Source organism: Mchenga conophoros, linkage group LG10, assembly GCF_057382185.1.
Source record: "Mchenga conophoros isolate Kocher_MC1m ecotype Shallow Benthic linkage group LG10, M_conophoros_male_GT1.1, whole genome shotgun sequence".
NCBI lineage: Eukaryota > Metazoa > Chordata > Actinopteri > Cichliformes > Cichlidae > Mchenga > Mchenga conophoros.
This window is the reverse complement of record NC_140535.1, coordinates 36213526-36232596: the sequence shown is the minus strand read 5'-3', so window position 1 is coordinate 36232596 and position 19071 is coordinate 36213526. Positions and strand designations below refer to the sequence as shown.

Here is a 19071-nt window from a genome sequence, read left to right as displayed (position 1 = left end):
GGCCTTCCGTACAACTGAGGTGATATGGTTGCCCCAGGACAGGTCCTCGGTCACAGTTACCCCCAAGAATTTAAAACTGCTCACCCTCTCCACCGCCTCACTGCCAATGAAGAGAGGCAGATGGTTGTTATGACCCCTCTTCCGGAAATCTACAATGATCTCCTTGGTCTTTTTGGTGTTTAAGACCAAGTTATTGTCGTGGCACCATGACTCTAGTTGTTGCACCTCTGTCCTATAGTTTGTCTCATCATTGTTGGATATAAGTCCGAGCACTGTAGTGTCATCTGCAAACTTAACAATGAGATTGGACGCGCAGGAGGAAATACAGTCATGGGTGAAGAGAGTGTATAGCAGAGGGCTCAGAACACACCCCTGAGGGGCACCGGTGTTGACCACAAGGGTAGAAGAGGTGTTCTTACCCACTCTGACACTCTGTCTACGGTTAGTGAGGAAGTCCACAATCCAGTTGCACAGAGAGGAGTTAAGTCCCAGTTGGTGGAGTTTGGGACGGAGTTTGTATGGCCGGATGGTATTAAAAGCCGAGCTGTAGTCTACAAAGAGGAGCCGTGCATAGGTGTTCCTGTGTTCCAAGTGCTTCAGTAATGTGTGCAGCACTGTGGCGATCGCATCCTCGGTTGACCGGTTCTCCCTGTATGCAAACTGTATTAGTTATTCAAAAATTTGGTTTAATACAGATAAAAAACTAAACTAAAATTACCAACCAATTATTCTTTGAAGAGGATGCTTGGGTCTTCATTCAGGTAAAAAGGTAGTGCCCTGAGGACACACTCCCTCCCCTTTTCAATAGTTTCCTTCTGTAGAGAGTGGCAGAGATACAGGAAGAGAAAACAGATATACTTTAGGATGACACAAACTCACATTATACACAAAATGAATGACATATCCACTGCACAGATAGACATGTACACAAGACCAACTGATCATCACATGGACATGAATAGTTAACCTGTTGGGCAGGGTTTCCACCACATTATATATGTCCATAATGGAGGTAAAGACAAACTAATACATCATCTTTTTTGCATTCAAAAACTGATCTTTAACATAAAAACATTCACTTATGGTTTAACCCAAAATTGAGGGATCAGATTTTACACAAGTTTAGGTAATTTTAATTTTCCAACGTTTTGAGTACCAAACTTTGTCTTGCTTAATATAAATGTAAGTGCACTGTGCAGCTACCATACACTAGCTGTTTAAATTTGAAAATGATCTTATTAGCCATAATATTTTGCTACCAACAGAATAACGCACCTGTGTGGCTGGGGCCAAAGTTTGTCTAATTTTCTTCCCTGCAACGCCTCCTTTTTTCTTGAAGACTTTTATGAGCTGGTCAGTGTATTGGTCAAGTTGTGCAAAAAGCCTTGGAACATGTGGAGCAGTAGTAATCCTCACATATTCTGCTTCCACCTGAAAACATGTCAACAAACACAACATACTGTACTGTAAATATACATACTATATGTACACATATACAAACTAAAACTAATGTAGTAAGACCTCATTAAAGCTATAATTTTAACACAAACATTTACACAAAATGCTAATGGAGCCATTACAGCTTTTATTATATTTATATTATATTTATTTATAAGTTCCAAAAAATATTGATCACAGCTGATCTGAAAAGAATTTCATGCCTCAGGCCCTTGAACTGCAACCTTTACCATGGTTCAGATGTGGAGAAGAAATAACAGGGGCATGGGATGGGTCACAAAAGAAAACTTAACTTATAAAACAGTTTTGTTTTTAAAAGTATAACAGTTCACATACCACATACAAGCTCAGCAGTACCACATACATCAGTATAGGAGGGAGCAGGTAAAGGCAGGATCTGAGATTTATAAAGTAAAACAAGAAATTCATTACTTAATTTCAAGAAGCAAATTATTGTTTGAATTACAACTAAATAAAATACTACTCAGAAGAAAAGCAAGAGATTGACACTGCCATGTGCTAACTTTCTATAGAAGCAATTATCACCAGGTCTGTCGACCTCCATTGTCTGTCCACTCATATGTCTTGAATAATTTTATTTAAAAAATTAAGTGTGTACTTTCACAAACTGTAATTTATAACTACATTGATATGTATAACTCCGCTAGGAAACATGCTGTATTTACAGACCATTTTTACATAATACAGATTACTGATAGAGCAGAACAATGGTGTCACAGTGGCTTTCGCCCTTGACTTTTTGGATTTTAAATGTCACTTTATGCTATCCTTGCTATCCTATTCGATATTTACGACTCTCGGATTACAGAAAAGGAATCCCAAGAAAGCAAATGGAAAAATAACCCCTTGAAAGAATAACCCCATGAACCCCTGTAGCTAATCCCTTAATAAAACAAAAAACAATAAAAATGTTTCTTACACAGTCCACAAAATAAGCATGTCCAGGACCCAGTAAAACTAATGTAAAACAAGCACACGCAAACGATATAACATGTCTTGTAAGACAAACGCAACATATAACCATGCTGGACATATAGATACTACACAACATAGTCAAAGAAAAAAGTGGTCTTACCTCTCAAAGAAACAGCAGCTTGGCGCCAAAACAACGTTTTCAAGTTAAATTTGAAGTCTTGCGCATGAGCAGGCACAAGCCGTGAAACCTTGTTGTTCTTCGCGGTTTTATTACAACTGTTTTTGCATTACTGCCACCTTGTGGATATACAAAGTATATCGATCCTAATTGACTTAAATGTTATGCGATCAAGTAACACATTAGTATTATGTACATTGAATAATAGACACAATTACGTAGACTTGATTAGAAAAACATATGTTAACTTAACAAAAACATATTTTAAGTAAAATGAAAATAAATAATTAATATACACTGAACAATCCCCCTCATTCGTTTTTTTGAGTGAGACACATTTATAAGGAACCTATAAATATTTCTAATGTTTCTAATCATCTTTCAAACTTTGTTTCATGAGTTTGTCATCAAAGCCCGGCTTTGTGTTCAAGCTGAAGAGGTCAGCTGGGCATCAGCCTTCTCTGTGAACTTCCTGCTCCAAGATCTGAGCGCGCTCACATCAAGGGGATCGACTGAGCTCCGCCTCCCCCAGTCACAGCCGTTATCAGAGGAACGTGTGTGTGATGGCTGCACTCACAGCCACACAGGGGTAATATCAGCATATTAGTGCTGAGGCTTATACATAACGTTGCATTCACATCTGTCTTTCTTTAAATATAGGAATTAATTTACAGGACAATGAAGAACTGGTTTTGGTTTAGAGTTAATTCACGTATCCACATAACACTGCATTCTAAAATAAGTGCGCACATTTCAGTTTACACTGTTATGTATGATTAATCTTTGTTTTCTGAGTTACCTTAGTTGCAGCTGCTCCAGTCCCTTGATTGAGGAGCCAAGACGTGGAAAAGGGGCGGAGCAAGCCTTGATGGAAAACTGCAGATTGGCTCATTCCATACCTCGGGACCATGGGGGGGATCGGAGTTCATGATGTTAGTTTCAGTTGGGTTTTGTGTGTTTTACCCCTTTTTGTGGGCTGATTAGCTGATTATTATTTATGGGCCCAACATTTTGAATCTTTTTGCAGGATTGAACTATGATGTTTTGGGGTTTAATAAAAAATCTCTTGTTTTTGGACTTTCACCTGTGGCTAAGTTTCCTTCGCTGCTCGGTCCATCACAATGTCACACAGATAAAATAAGGCTGTGATCATCACAGCGCTCTGTAACCTGTGCTTAGTTACCATGGTGACTTAGCAGGTAACCTCACACCTCTGGTCAGGCCAGCTTCATCTATCATCGGTCAGGGTCAGAGGTCACAGGGAGTTATCGACTCCATTGGTCAATCCAGGATTTATTAATGTAGCTACAAGTGAGTCGGCAGGAGGGCTGCAGGCAGCATCGGACCAATCAGGAACACAGACAGGATGACATCAGATCAGGATGAAGCAGGTAGCACAGCCGAGAGCTCGTCACAGCCTGGTCCACCTCATCGTGAGACCAGCTCCGCTTTCCACCGCAGCCCTGAGAGCGAGCACGCGTCCGCCCAGGATCGTGTCCTACTATTACAGGTAATACCACATGGAACCACACATATACTTTAAAATCCTGCTGCAGCCAACAGGAACACGGCTGGAGTAAAGTTCCTCTGAACTGACCATCAAACACAAGCGCTCTGGCTGTCTGACCTCTGAGGCTTCAGGGAATTATATCATTTTCCAGAGATCTGATTGGTTAGTTGGAGGTGATCTTTAATGCCATTTTTGGATTACATGTGACAGTAAACACAGTCCTAACAAACCTCAGCTGTCCTGTGGACTCTGAAGATGTTTGACCTTTCCTCTGACAGGGTGGTGACATACCTGGGGCCAGGTGGGACCCGGGTAACGTGGGACCACCAGCGTTTAGAACTGAAGAAGCCTTTCAGAGGACGGGTTAAATATCTTCAAGAACCTACCTCAGGTAGTCTCACCATGACCCAGGTGACCGAGGACCTCCACGGGTGGGTGACTGAGCTCAGTCCTAAACTTAGAAACTAATGACACTTTTATACCCGATGTCGGTGGTTCTGGATCAGGAAACAGTCAGTCATTGAGCATTAAAGAGGCGGACACAAATCGAGGACAGAAACCAGATTTATTCTCACATCAGACAGAAACAGGATCCACCTGATCAGGACCAAACACTCATCCTGAAACCAGGTTTCACTGGGCTGGACTCGAGCCCAGAAAGATGCCAGAGAAACAAAACCATGGCAGGGTGCTACAGTGGGGGGAGGAGCTTCAGCAGCAGAATCAGGGGCAACTTCGTTTACGGTCCAAAGTTCCCAATACAGTCCAGGAAGATTAAGTTCAAAATCCCAAGATACCAAGATTACCAGGCTTAGCCGCTGGGAGTGGCCAAAGTCCAGAGTGTTTTAAGTACATGATGGTGAGAATTAAAGCAGCAAATCCTGGTGAAAGCGCCAGAGTTTGTCAAGAGAGGAGTCCTGAACAGTTAGGACTCCGAGACGGGGTCCTGGACTGGTTCTACGGGGTCTTGGACTGGTTCTACGGGGTTCTGGGCTGGTTCTGCTGAGTCTGGTTCTTCCTCCTTCTGGACTAGTTGTAAAGACTGCTGGAGTTCTCCAGGTTCCTTGACCGGTTCTCGGACAGGTTCTGCGGAGTCCTCGACCGGCCCTCTCACTTTCTGAAGTGGTTCTAGCAGTTCTGGACTCAGATTTCGGGTTTCAGCAATGAGTCGTTTGACACCAACCATCCATTGGCTAACCTCAGTCACATGGTCAACCATAAGAGAGCGATGGATGTCATCAGCCGCGTCCCAGCGACCCTTCTGTAACTCTGAGAGACAAACAGACGAGTGATCACACAGGTGTGCGATCACACAGGTGTGCAGTGAGACACCTTACCTGCAGACAGGGTGTCCATGCGCCTCCTGACAGGCAGGCTCAGTCTACCCGACCTCCAGCTGTCCTCCATCAGGTGAAGGCGCTTTGCCACTTCATTACACACCTGAGCCTGCACACAGGTCAAAGGTCGCTCTGAGTTAAACACATTTTTGTGTTAACAGAAAAGGAAATGACTCGTTGGCCTCTCGGTGGCCCAACCTGGTACTGCAGGTGAGACTGACGCTCAGAGGTGATTTGAAACATCTGGTTATTTCTCTGATGAAGATAATGGCTGTGTCCCAACTCAGCGTCTGCAGCCTTAAAGGCCGCATTTTAAGGACGATTACGTCACAGCGACGAAGGCTGTCCCAATTCGAAGGCTGCTCGAAATGCAGCCTCAAACACGTCCTTCATTTCCCTGAATTTCAAGGATGTGGCGGTGTAGACAGAACAACATTTGTCTCTTATATATAAAACATCTGCATATACACTGTCACAGGTACTTGTCTTTGAGTGAAGATTTAAGGTGACAGGACAAATAAATAAATGCAACTTGAATCTTTGACCCAGAGTTCAAGCTCACTGCTGTAATAACTAATAATGATTAATATAATAACTATAATATTGGCCATATTATATTTACATTACCACAGTGAGATGACTTTAGTCTCATGAACAACAGCAGCTAATTGTTAATTACTAGCTAATCTTAAACGACTGTTCAGCACAGGAATCATGTTTGACAGTCGTGTGGTCTCAGCCTCATTAAACCACACAGAGCTCGTGTAGAAACAAACGAACAAAACACGTTCTCCTTCATCTCTGTCAAACAAAGCTGTGTGAAACGTTTCCAGTTAGTATCATGGTTGCTAGGCAACCTGGGCAGCGCGACGGAGGCTAGACCGTCCCGTTTCACAAGCCTCGCACTTCCGGCCTTAGCGGTCTTTGAGTGGGTGGCCCTTGAGGACCGTTAAGGCTGCAGACCCTGAATTGGGACACAGCCAAAGTTTCAGCTCAGGGTCAAAGGTCACTTTGTGCTACAGTAACATTCACTGCAACGTGGTGGTGCCCCCTGCTGATGTAATATATAGAGATTGACAGACCACGTGACTTTCGCGCATTGCATGACGGGTACTCGTGGCAAAACAATCCAAGTACTGCATCAAACGCCAGCGTTTGCAGCACCGCAAAACGTTCATTCTCTGGTTCCAAAACCTTCTTGCGTTTTCTTTTCCCCCCAAAAAGGAATGTACAAAACGAAGGAGAACAATGCCGGTCCGTACAAAGACAGACTTGATGAAAAGTCAAAGAAAAGATACGAGGAAAAAATCAAAGGAGCGAAAGTGTTAGACCCTTACGAGCACACAGAGGGACAAAAGACGTCAGCGTGCTGCCCAACTTTCACCACGCTCATATTTATAATTACACGGTTCTTGGAGTGAGTGCATACATTCAGGAAGTTTAGTAACTTCAGGTCACTGCAACAAGCCCAGGTACAGTTTACCGACGGATGGGTGCAGGACCTTGAAATGCACCGTGTAGAACGAAAGACCATCGTACGAACAAAGGTAAGTTTACCAGTCTCACAAATCGTCGTCATAAATACACATTCCTTAACCGTTTATTAATATAACCTTTGAGCTCAACGGTAATTAATTAGTAGTGGAAATAATTTCTGGTTCATCACAGAAATGTAGCAGTGACAATAATACTGTATGTTGTAATCGTACTGGGCAATTAGTGATACAAAACAACTGTTTTATCCTGTGAATAAAAGTATATGTTTTTGTCAATGTACCATGATAACAGAAGCGAAACACAATATTGTGTCAGGACAATTCACTATTTATGCACAATAAACACAATAAATAAAGGAGCATAGCGCCACAATTTCTGTTCAGCGCCAGACTTGCTTGTAACCTATATCACCAATTATGTTATGAAAATGACGCATTAACTACCAGTGATTCCTGAGATTAGGGACAAAACAGGTTTTAATTTTCTAAAATATATTTTTTGATTTTTCAAAAACATATTTACATATAATTGTTTGAAGACAAAATCATAGTTTTGTTGTATAAACATTGCCTTGGTTTGTCTTTTATCTGCCCGACATGTTTTGTCCCTTCTCTCAAGAATCACTGCTACAACAGCAGACTGAGCTGTGTGTAAATGCTTGGAGCAGACTAACCTGTGAGAGTTCTGGGACGTTATATTTGCTCTTTGAATGGCTGCAATCCAGACCATCCGTGGCTCTTTGTTACTTCGGAAACATGGCTCGAACAATTTCTCTTCAACGACGTAATCCGTTAACAACGATCTCTTTACTCGTCGGCTTCCCGTGGCTGTCATGCGACCGGCTACTGCAGTTAATAATACAACGGCTTCTTGCCATTTTGTGTTTCTTTTTATCGCTGTGACTGTTTTCATGTGAAAGCCTGCGTGCGCTAGTACCGCTTGCCACGAGTTCCCAGAATCCTTTGCGGTTTTACCCCTGAATGACGTCATATTTTGAACTCACTTTCACAGCGCGTCTGCAGGCAGCGAGCGCTCCGTTCAGCACCGACATCACGCCCTCAACTTCAGGCTCACTCTCTGATTGGCTGATCGCAGCCTCTCTCTTAGTCCTCATTTGCCCCAGATGAGGAGGAGGGGGCGTGGCCACAGCACCAGGTGGGGGTCCAGCTGGGAGAAACCACAAATGTCTCAGCTGTCAGGTGTAAACTCACCACATCTCATTACAAACCTTTCTTACCTGGGTTGAGTAGAGGCGGAGCTACAGCACAGGGAGGTGGTGCGAGAGGGTTGGAGGAGGGAGGGGCTGCAGGTGGGGCTCCTGCACCTATAGGTGAAGGTCATTATTAAGTATCTGGTTGTAGTTCTTAGCAGCAGGTGGATCAGCTGACTGTTTGTTTTATTGCTTGAATCAATTTATTATCAACAACAACATAAAATTATGGACAAAATGAAATACTGATTCACTCCATAAAATGTAAAACATAGATTATAAAATACAAAAACCAACTATTTACAATTCTGCTATTAACTACTTAACAACACAACACAATATAAATGAAAATATGCAAAACAAAGCGCAGATGCACGTTCTCCGTCATGCAGGCAGGATTGTTTGGAAGTGCATTCACAGGATTCAGTGAACAAACTTTCTGAATCCTTAAACATCAGCAACTGAAAATAGTTGGAAATCAAGTGCGGTCATGTCTGCAGGTCTTTATCAGCCGAGTCGTGTCTTGCTGGGTCAGACTTCTGCAAACGCTCTCAGAGCTCTGGGTTGGTTCAGGGTTGTGGTGGTGTAGACACACTGGCACCTTCATTAATATCACACTCAGCTGACTGTTTGATCTCCCCCTGCACTGATGGGTGGACAGTTGTCAGGTTGCAGGTTGTTTGTGCAGCTCTGTGCGACAGCATCTTCTTGCAGACTCACACTCTGCCTTTGTGTTGTCAGTAAAGCTGAAATGGGTCCAGATGTTGCTTCTTTTCTACCTTTCTAATGTCACCATGTTGTCTGTTGTTGCCCCCGGCTCTCTCTCTCCCTCCCGCTCTGTTCCTGTGCTACTGTGAGTGTAACTGCCGCCCCTCCCCCCTCTGCTCACCGCAAACACAAGGCTCACGTGCGGCGTGAAGCGAAAAAAAGTGCGAGGAAAAAAAAAAGAAACACGGCTCCCAATAAGAGCCGTTTCATTATCGAGCGACACATCACTACTGTTCGTACCTGAGGTCAGCGCTGGAGGCGGTCTCTTGTTGAGGAGGTTCCTCTGTGGTCCGTGGGCCACCTGAAGGCCATAGGAGAACTGAGGGGGGTCGTTCCAGCCCCGCTCCTGGTTACCTGCTCAAAGAGTTGGGAGTTTTAAACCAGCTCTAAACGTTCCTCAGTAAGAGCTGCACGCAGTCACGTCTGCTCCACTGCTCCCCGTACAAATGCTTCCTGAAGGGCCGAGCTCACAGAATTTTGGTAAAATGGCCTGTACTTATATAGCGCTTTACTCGTCCTTAAGGACCCCAAAGCGCTTTACACGTCCACACATCCACACACTCATTCACACACTGGTGATGGCAGCTACATTGTAGCCACAGCCACCCTGGGGCGCACTGACAGAGGCGAGGCTGCCGGACACTGGCGCCACCGGGCCCTCTGACCACCACCAGTAAGCAACGGGTGAAGTGTCTTGCCCAAGGACACAACGACAGAGACCGTCCGAGCCGGGGCTCGAACCGGCAACCTTCCGATTACAAGACGAACTCCCAACTCTTGAGCCACGATCGCCCCACGATTTTCTACTTAATGGAATTAAAAATGGAGTCTGAACAACAGCAAAGAGCGTTTCTATTTTTGAGAACACTGCTGACGGCAGGGACCTGACAGTCTGCAGAACTCAGATAAAGACGTGGTCCTTCCACCTGGGACGTTTCAGGTAAAGGTGAGATGGTGTGAGGTTCATGGACCCACATCACGCAGGAGGTGGATTGTGGAGATTCGTTACTGTGACTCAGATGTGACTGATTATTGATCCCCTCACTGGTCACATGATCCATCCTCTAATTTAAAGCACACTGGGATCAATACCCCAGTTTGCCCTGTGACAGATGGCTGAAGCTGTTCATGTGATCAATGACCCTCATCAGTCAGACAGAAACACACCATCTGATGCCTCGTAATCAATAACTGATCAATGAAAGCAGCTCTGGAATCTAAAAACAGCAACACTAACGTTGTCCACGTGTGTGTAAACACAAGGAGGTCAGTCAGGTCGTTTATCGAGCCGTCACTGATCACGTGATTTCCGCTATAACCTGATCAGGACTTTCAGTTTGTGGAAACATCAAATGAAACTCCTGTTTGCACCTGGATGATGATCATCTGGTGCATGACTCGTGAGCCGAACCTAAATACACTCAGGATTAAGAAACACTAACATTTACAGGTACCAGGTGTGTGTTAGCTGGCTGAAGCTTCCGCGAAATGTAAAACTAACAAGTTTTTGAATGAGGTTCGTCTCGTCTTTCTTTCCACGCGCGGTGTCTCTGATGTTAGATAAACACAGACTCCCTTCGGAGTCAGCTGACCACGTGATTGCAGTCCGGTACTACCTGGCTCTCAGGTGATTCTGTTCCAGCTGAGCAGGCGGACTCATTTACGTGTCCAGCCAGTCCAACCAAACTCCGGTTCATCATTCTGAACACGAAGACTCCACTCATAGAGAAATCAGCTACAAACGGCATGTTTAAATCAGACATAAATTCAAATGTAACCTTACACGTACTCATACAAGTCGCAACAGCCCGTTACCGTTAAATAAAACACTAACCCTCCATTTCTATTTTATGGATTGTTTGCTGGCCGAATGTCGAATAACAACCCAATAACTGGCACCTGACACAGATTATGTTTACACGCTATTTATTTACTGCCTGTAGTCCTAAAAACGTTAAATTCACAGATTTGTGAATGAAGTTCGTCACTGTGTTCTGTTAATAGACGATGAGAGGAGAGCAGATCGTTACCGGGCACGACGCCGTTCATTAACATTAATGTCCTTCTTCATGGAGGCAGAGCCGCTCTGTGCCGGGAGGAGGAAACTCACCGGGTTTAACGTACATGTCCTCCATGTTGGAGTCCAGAGAGCAGCGGCGGGAAGCTGGGCTAAGCTAACCGGGAGGCTAATCCACCGAGCTAAACAGGGACCGAAGCTTCGGGGCAACTTTGGTCCAAATTAAACTTAAAGTAAACCGACACAGAGTCCTGCTGTGGACGGGACACGCCGGGCCCGGGTCAGACTACACGGGGAACGGTTTCCGGTCCAGCTTCAAAATAAAAGTTTCTTGAAACGTTTATTTATTTTATATTTTTCTAATATCACTCTGAATAAATATTATAGCATTTACACAGACCAATATTAGAAAGGATATGCATTTTTATATGTATTTTTTCTTGTTCAAGGAGAGATAGATGTGCAAAAGCAGAGAAAACTCTTCTGTCACCACTGAATTATTGGAATAAAATAAATTGCTGCATATAAAATAATAACCTATGATAAAAATAATAAAAATATAACATTTAACAATAATATTATACAATAACTGAGTTACTTAAGTGAGTAAATATACATGTTTTCTGATTATGACAAGCAAACAAAGAAACAAGATGACTTTTTAGAGTTAATAATTTATAAATGTTAGTAAAAGCCCAGAAACTAGAAAATAAAATAAACGATTATAGTGTTGCGTTTAAACATGTTCTTACATGTAATGTTAAGGCTTTTACTTTGAAAAGGAAATGGTTCTGTATCTTGAAATGTCTCGAGCTTCACGAACGCCCAACATTACAAACATTTCCGGGACACGTGGCCGCTGTGTCACAGATATGATGACGTAGTGAGACACGCAGTGAGCCTGAAATAAAGAGAGAGCGAGACTGTAAACAAACTAATGAACCTGGATGCAGTCATTAGTTGATCTCTGGAGTATTTTATTGTGAAAGTCAAACTAATAACCGTGTATCGTGCTCCCGTTAGTGAAGTGAAAAGTGAAACTTTGATCCAGGAAATAGAGGTTCAACTCCACAAGACCATTTTTAAACTTTCTCACCTGAAGTTCCTCATCAGTTACAGTCTCTGTACTCGACCCCACCAACCTGTCACATCTGTGTCACACCTCTTAGAGCCACTGATAATTAATCATTTATAATCTTTCATTTCTCAGCAAATGATTTGAAAACAAACAAAATGAATTGCCTGTCACCATATCTAACGGTCAAAGTAATCACACTCCAGTCAGGGGTCCCTCAGGGTTCTGTCCTCGGTCCACTGCTCTTTAGCCTGTACATGCTCCCACTTGGTACAATCATAACGAACCACAACATCTCCTGTTGTTCCGTGCAGATGATCTTATGATGTGACCTCTGTCAGCTGCACTGATGACATTAACTGCTGGATGTCTAAAACCAGGCAGAGATACTTGTTCATATTTATCATCCCTGTCTCTGAAGCAGGCCATGCCATCCTAATACAACCTTGGTCCGCGTAGTCGGCAATAAGTCAGACTGGTTTCCAGTGGGTGTTGCACTCAGCCAGAGCTGCCCTCTGTCATCGATTCTCTTCATAACTTTTATGGACAGAACGTCTAGGCGTAGCGAAGTGTCTGAAGGCTTCACTGGGTGGTCTCAGAGTCTCTTCTTTGTTTTTTTGTAAAAAATGTGGTTCTGTTGGCTTCATGGAGTGCTGGCCTCCAGCTCGCACTGGAACGGTTTGCAGCCGAGTGTGAAACAGTGGGAATGAGAATCAGACCTCCAAATCTGGAGGAGTATTAATCTCTGTCTCTCTTCCACAGCATGTCTTTATCCTGTCTTCCTTCTCTCACCCCAACCAATCACAGCAGATGGCCCCGCCCCTCCATGAGCCTGGTTCTGTCGGGGGTTTCTTCCTGTTAAAAGGGAGTTTTTCCTTCCCACTGTCACCAAAGTGCTGCTCATTGGGGGTCATATGATTGTTGGGTTTTTCTCTGTATGTGTTATTGTAGGGTCTACTGTACAATATGAAGTGCCTCGAGTTGACTGTTTACCAGACATTATGTGAACGCGACCACAGTAGTAACACTGAGTTTTTTACAGTGAAGGGTGAGATAGGAGAGGGAGGGGAGTGATGACATCAGCAGGAGGAGGAGAGTCAGGGAGAGGGAGGACAGGGAGGAGAGGAGGACAAGCAGCATCGTTTATCAGGCAGAGAGGAGGGAGAGAGAGGGAGAAACAAACGCTGGGCAAGCACAAAGGAGGAGAAGAAGAAGACTGATGGTGTCGTCGGAGAGAGCGACAGCCGGAGGAACGAGAGACACTGAGAAAGACAGACAGAGAGAGAGAGAGGCGAACGGGAGAAGACGTTAACAACCGTCCTCTGGGCCCGTGTGTATGTGTGTGTTGGTGATCAGCTGATTGGAACACACGTATTGGAGGGCGGAGCCATGATGGGCAAGGACTACATGTTGGCCATCATTATAGTCAACTATGATGGTAAGACACACACAATCACACATACATGCAAACAGGGGTCCTGGTGATGCTGCTGCCTAACCAGGACCTGCTAACGTGTTTGTCCACAAAAATGAAACTGCAGCCTGTTAGCATAATCTCATGACCTCTGACCTTTTAGCTTCACTGCTCTGACACAGACTCATGATTCTGAACTTGTTAGCTTATGTTCGTTGTGTTAGCATGTTGTCATGATTGAACCTTAGAGCTTTAGCTTCAGTCTGTGTCAGTACATCATGTATGTAGCCAGCAGGTGCACCTTTCACACAGTTACTGTCAACGTGGATTATCCAGCTGCAGCAGATCTGTCAGCACAGCCATCACTGTAGTCAACGTTAAGCTGTCAAATGTATAAATATAAACAGAAATATTACTGGACGCAGAGAGGGGGTACACAGGTTCACAGATATTTAAGAACATTTGTTGTTGTTGTTATTTGGGGTCTGTTAGCATGATACCATGTGTTAGCCCTAGCCTGGCTCTAGAGTTTGTTTGTGCAGGTACGTGGCTACACGGAGCGAAGCATTTGGATATATAACCTAAATGCTCACTTTAAGTCTTCCAGCTAACCAGCATATGAGTGCTGATTGGAGGAAAAGTAACAGAATAAGCAGAAATAGTCTTCAGTGTTTTTATTGTTTGTTAGCTTCACTGGCTAACTGACTGACCTTCTGGTGTTCGGGGTCCTCATCAGGCCCAAAACATTAGAGAGGGACAGGAAAACACAGAGGGACACAACAAAGTCTACAGAAGGACGGTGGTGTTTGTCCTCCATCACTCGTCTTTAAAGGGTCATTATGAGCTAAAGCTCCGCTGCAGTCGGTACACAGGACGCTCAGGTCACAGCCTGTGAAGTCAGCTGTTTGTATCCAGGGCTGGACCAGACTCAGAGCTGCCATGTTTCTCATATATATGCAGCGTTGGGAAGGTTACTTTTGAAATGTATTCCACTACAGATTACAGATTACATAATCCAAAAAGTATTTTGTAACATATTCCGTTACGTTACTCAATGAGAGTAACGTATTCTGAATACTTTGGATTACTTATTATATTATCATGCTTTTTTACATTAGGTAAGGCTGCACTTTTTGCAGCGATCTCGTATAGAAAACTATTCCTCGCGTATAAAAAACAGGTCCGCGGCTCTGAACCGTAGTAAAGGGACCTCTGGCTGATACGTCGGGTTCGTGTCGGCTCGTAGCTGAAAACTAGCTTTACTTTGTTGTCTGGGTCAACTTTGCTAGCAGAGACAGAGAGAGGCGTTGAAAGGCTGCTGCAACGGAGCTTATTGTTTCAGAGGAAAACACGAACACGGCGTACAGTCGAGTCTTAACAGCTTACTTACAACTGGGCTCGTCAGGCTCTCTGTTTGGCTGCAGTGGTTATTATTATATTTACATGCTTCCAGCTCCCGTTTCTGCTCGGTGACAGCTCCTACTTTTCCTTTTTCTCCCTCCTCGCTCACAGACACATCACGGGTCCATCCTCCCTGCAGCACGGGCTACGCTGCCCATCAGGCTACATGCTTTAGGGCAGCGGTCTCCAACCTTTTTTGCGCCACGGGCCGGTTTATGCCCGACATTATTTTCATGGACCGGCCTTTAAGGTGTCGCGGATAAATACAACAACATGAAACTAGTACCGGTACCGAAAAAAAGAAGATTTATTCATAACACACGTGAAAAGACCGATAAAAACGATAACAAAATAACGCTGAAAACCGATAAAACCCTGAAAACCACATATTTCACACCTGAGCCTCAACTCTCGCGGCCCGGTACCAAACGACTCACGGACCGATACCGGTCCGAGGCCCGGGGCTTGGGGACCGCTGCTTTAGGGCGATGCCCGTAACACTCTGCCTGTTGCCTTCATATTAAATCATTTTTGTGAATAACTTATTCCTTCTTATCATCATGCGGCCGCGAGATTGAGACACAGACATTAGAGCCTAGTTTTGTTTGGGGCGTGGAAACCAAAAACAGAGAGGGCATAGCCGAACATATGAAACAGGAAGTACCGTGTAATCCATTTATTTCAACAAAGTAACTGTATTCTGAATACCACCTTTTTAAACGGCAACTGTAACGGAATACAGTTACTCATATTTTGTATTTTAAATACGTAACGCGGTACATCATTCATTTCTATTATTCATACCATTTAAAACAGCCGGGTCACACATGTACAAAATAATGTCCCAAATACAGATTAGAAAATGAATAAAAAGCTAAGGCGGATTTTTTCTTGAAAAAACAAACAAAAAGAAAAAAAATAACAAAAATTTGTAACTTTGACCAACAGATGGAGTCTCTCTTATTATTATTATTATTATTATTATTATTATTATTATTATTGTAAAGGAAGCTTCCCAAACACGGGATAATCAAAGTATTTCTTATATTCGTATCTCAGTCGTTGGTGCCGTCTCAGTCCTGAACCAGCAGAAGCTCAACGTTCAGCTTCAACATGAACATTTATGAGACAAACCTTTAGTTCATGCTCAGCAGGCGTCTCTCTCTGTTTGGGGAAACAGACTAAAATCAAGGTTTGGATGAGCGTGACTTTAAACTTTCATCTTAATCTGAAACACGTGTGATTATATACCAGGAATATTAAATCCCCCACATGACTGAATGTAAGCGTCTCAGTGTGTATAAGCTCCCCATCACAGGTAACTGTCGTCTGACACAATCAGTGCTCTGCTGTGGGAACGACTTTCAGGCCGCAGCTCTGCTGGTCAGCAGCATGGCCCCGCCTCCCCGTCTCAGGCTGATCGTATCGTTGTCTTTTAATCAGCCCATTCAGCGTCTGGTGTCTCGGAGCGCTTATTAATTATTCACAGCTTCTCCGGTTTCCTCTCTTCCTCTAACGCAGCGTGACCTCCGATCACCGCCGGCCTCTCCTGTTGTAGTTTTTACAGAGATATCAGGAATAAAACAGGAAGATTCAGAGCTCAGAGAGTCAGCAGTGTGAGAGCAGAGCAGGAGGCCTGAAGGACACAAGGTGGTGGACGTGTCCGTGCTCGGGGCACAGCTCATAGAAACATACAGACTTATGTTCAGGCTCAGGATTCTCCAGAACCACCCAGGACCCTGCAGGGAACCAGAGAAGCAGCTCGTTCAGAATCCGCCTGAGAAAACGTTTCAGATCCACGGACGCACATCTGAACATCGCTGACTCAGTGCAGAGAGCAGCCAATCACAGAGCGTTCAGCTGCCTTTAAAAGGACGCTTTCATTAAACGTGAGCTGCTGAATGTGTCTATACAGAAATGCAACCGCTCACTTCATTGAATTTAAAATGATTGTAAGTGCCGTTGCTTTCAAAGTGAACCGATGCAGTTGTGATGTGTCAGCGGTGACTGCGCGTGCATGGACGTGTCCTCTGCAGCAGACAGCAGTGCTGATGTCCCGGGATCGATACCTGATCTGATGATGGGCAGAGCGGTGCTTTAACCCCATACGACCCGAACTCTTCCACAGCAGCATTTTTAATCTCTCTTTGATATTTGGGCTGATTGGGACCTGATGAATGTAAAAACAAAGAATTACCTGATTTTTGTTTTTAAGGAAAAATGAGGATATTTGTTTAAAATTTTGATAGTACAGTAGCAGCATAATGTCCTCGTAAGTGGACATCAGGCCCTTGTAGAGCAAAATTGAGTATTTTGGTCTAAATAACCCAAAATGTGATGTGCACATATGTGGACGCAGGTTAAAGCAGCTGTGAGGTGATGGATGTCTGAGCTCAGTTTGTGGACTCAAAGCTGGAGCTGACAGTGAGCAGCATGTTTCAGCTGCACACAAAATGAGTTTGTCTGAACTCTGAGTTCAGAACATTTGAACATTTTCACATCTGAAAGAAGTTTGACGACACGATTAGAGATGAGTGCAGTAATGGGATTACTTTGGCTAGTGCTTTATTTGAACCCTGACTCGCATTTATGGATGGAGTAACACTCATCATCATCATCATCATCATCACAGGGTGCTAGTTGGTTTAAACAGAAGACTAAAATAATTTAAGAATATTTAAGATTTTGTAAAATCTTCAACGAGTGTTTTCAAACTCAGAGTAAACTTTATTGTCATCTCTGCCATGTACAGTTCGGTATATGGAGACGAGACGACGTTCCATACAGAGCACAAGAACAACATATAGGAAGAATAAGAATAAATCTAAAAATATAAAGGGGAGTAAATGTACACTTTGAGGTAAAAGGGTTAATAACAGTCTAAAATTTACAATTGAGATTTAAAGTGACTTTGTTTAGAATGACCAACGTAGCAGCTTCACAGTGTGAAACAAAGTGATCAACATAAGCAGGAGAGCAGCATCCAGCAGTGGTCTGTGGCGTCCAATAGAGTCAGTTTACAGTTTGTGTGTGTGTGTGTGGGGGGGAGGAGCCTGTGGTGAGTTCAGCTGCTGTCCCGCAGTCTGCAGGATCGGCCCCGGTGCTGCAACAGCGTCTGCCGTATGGGAGGGAGGAGAAAAGAGTCGTGTGAGGGGTCACGCAGGATGCAGGAGGCCTGACTGATGCAGCGTTTGTGAAAGATGCAGCAGAGGCAGAGATGTTCGATGGTGTCGGCAGCTGCTTTGACGATCCGATGCAGCCGGCTGCGGTTGCCAGCTACATCCACTGCTGTGACCTGCAGGGGGCGCTGTTAAAAATACTTACTGATATAGACAATACAAAAGGGTCTAAATGTGAAGGCGCACATTCATTGGCTAATCAGTCGATCACAGTTTGTCAGCCAATGAGCGTGCTCCTGTCGATGCTCCAGTCTATCACACGTGTGATAGAGCGACTCATGAACAGAACAGGAACCACACACATCGCCCACTGGTGATTGAATGCAGGTTTAAGCCCCGCCCATGTTCTCAGAGACAGAAGCTTGCTCCATCTTTTAAACAGTTCACATTTACCTGCTTTGTGTCCCTGCAGACAACATCTGGACAGACCAGAACCTGCTGCTGGACCCAGACCTTCCCTCTGGCTGGAGAACCATCAAAGACTCCACGGGAACGTACTACTGGCACGTTCCCACCGGCGCCACCCAGTGGCAACATCCCCGTCTTACAGGGACACCGCAGCTGCTCGATGCCCAGGTGAGAAGAAGCAGACCTGCTCCAGTAAACCTGCTCAGATTGACCCGGTCACCTCAGGCTTTTCTTCTTCTGTGGTGTCTCAGCAGGAGGAGGCTGGACAGCAGAGCTCCAACAAGGAGACAGAAGGACCACCTGAGGACAGGTAACACATACATGTGCAGTATGGGTGATGTGTTCCCACCATGACAGCTTAAAGGTGTCCAGGTCCAGGACACTCAGCTGTCCTTTAAAGAATGACGACTAAACGTCCTCACAGTGGACACACATCCTCACTGTAAACACGTCCTCGTACAGCTGAAGTCCCGTCACAGCTGTCCCCACTGGTTACAAACATCCCCACAGGTGTGTCCTGGACCCCGACCCTGGTCCTCACTGTAGTTCTGCAGACTTATGAGGACACACTGATCCTTGTAATCATGAGGACCTGCTGTTTGCACTCTACACCTGTGCAGGTGATACTGTTTTTGTTTCTCAGGTCTTCGTGGCACGAAGATGACCTCACCAACCACGACCCC

At 44.4% G+C, this 19071-nt stretch overlaps 2 protein-coding genes across 5 annotated transcripts in view; one reads left to right on the top strand and one right to left on the bottom strand.

Annotated features, from left to right (window-relative positions):
- Positions 1 to 4630: 4630 nt before the first annotated feature.
- Positions 4631 to 11214, bottom strand: sra1 (steroid receptor RNA activator 1). Of its 2 annotated transcripts, none has more exons than XM_085290074.1 (6): positions 10925 to 11214; positions 9135 to 9248; positions 8154 to 8240; positions 7920 to 8083; positions 5420 to 5528; positions 4631 to 5351 (listed from the first exon to the last, which is right to left on the bottom strand). In XM_085290074.1, the coding sequence occupies exons 1-6, from the start codon at positions 10947 to 10949 to the stop codon at positions 5008 to 5010; spliced, it is 843 nt and encodes a 280-aa protein (XP_085146200.1). In that variant the 5' UTR covers positions 10950 to 11214; the 3' UTR covers positions 4631 to 5007. The 2 variants fall into 2 exon arrangements, with proteins under 2 accessions (XP_085146200.1, XP_085146199.1); XM_085290073.1 differs by having other exon boundaries at positions 11005 to 11214.
- Positions 11215 to 13070: 1856 nt separating this feature from the next.
- apbb3 (amyloid beta (A4) precursor protein-binding, family B, member 3) overlaps positions 13071 to 19071 on the top strand; it is a 10507-nt gene continuing 4506 nt past the window's right edge. For 2 of the 3 annotated variants that reach the window (XM_085290049.1, XM_085290047.1), the window contains exons 1-4: positions 13071 to 13424; positions 18393 to 18556; positions 18640 to 18698; positions 19032 to 19071. The exon at positions 19032 to 19071 is cut by the window's right edge and continues 9 nt beyond it. In XM_085290049.1, coding sequence (XP_085146175.1) covers positions 13376 to 13424; positions 18393 to 18556; positions 18640 to 18698; positions 19032 to 19071 — 312 coding nt within the window. In that variant the 5' untranslated portion in view covers positions 13071 to 13375. The remainder of the gene's footprint in view (positions 13425 to 18392; positions 18557 to 18639; positions 18699 to 19031) is intronic. The other variant, XM_085290048.1, reaches the window with a different exon arrangement.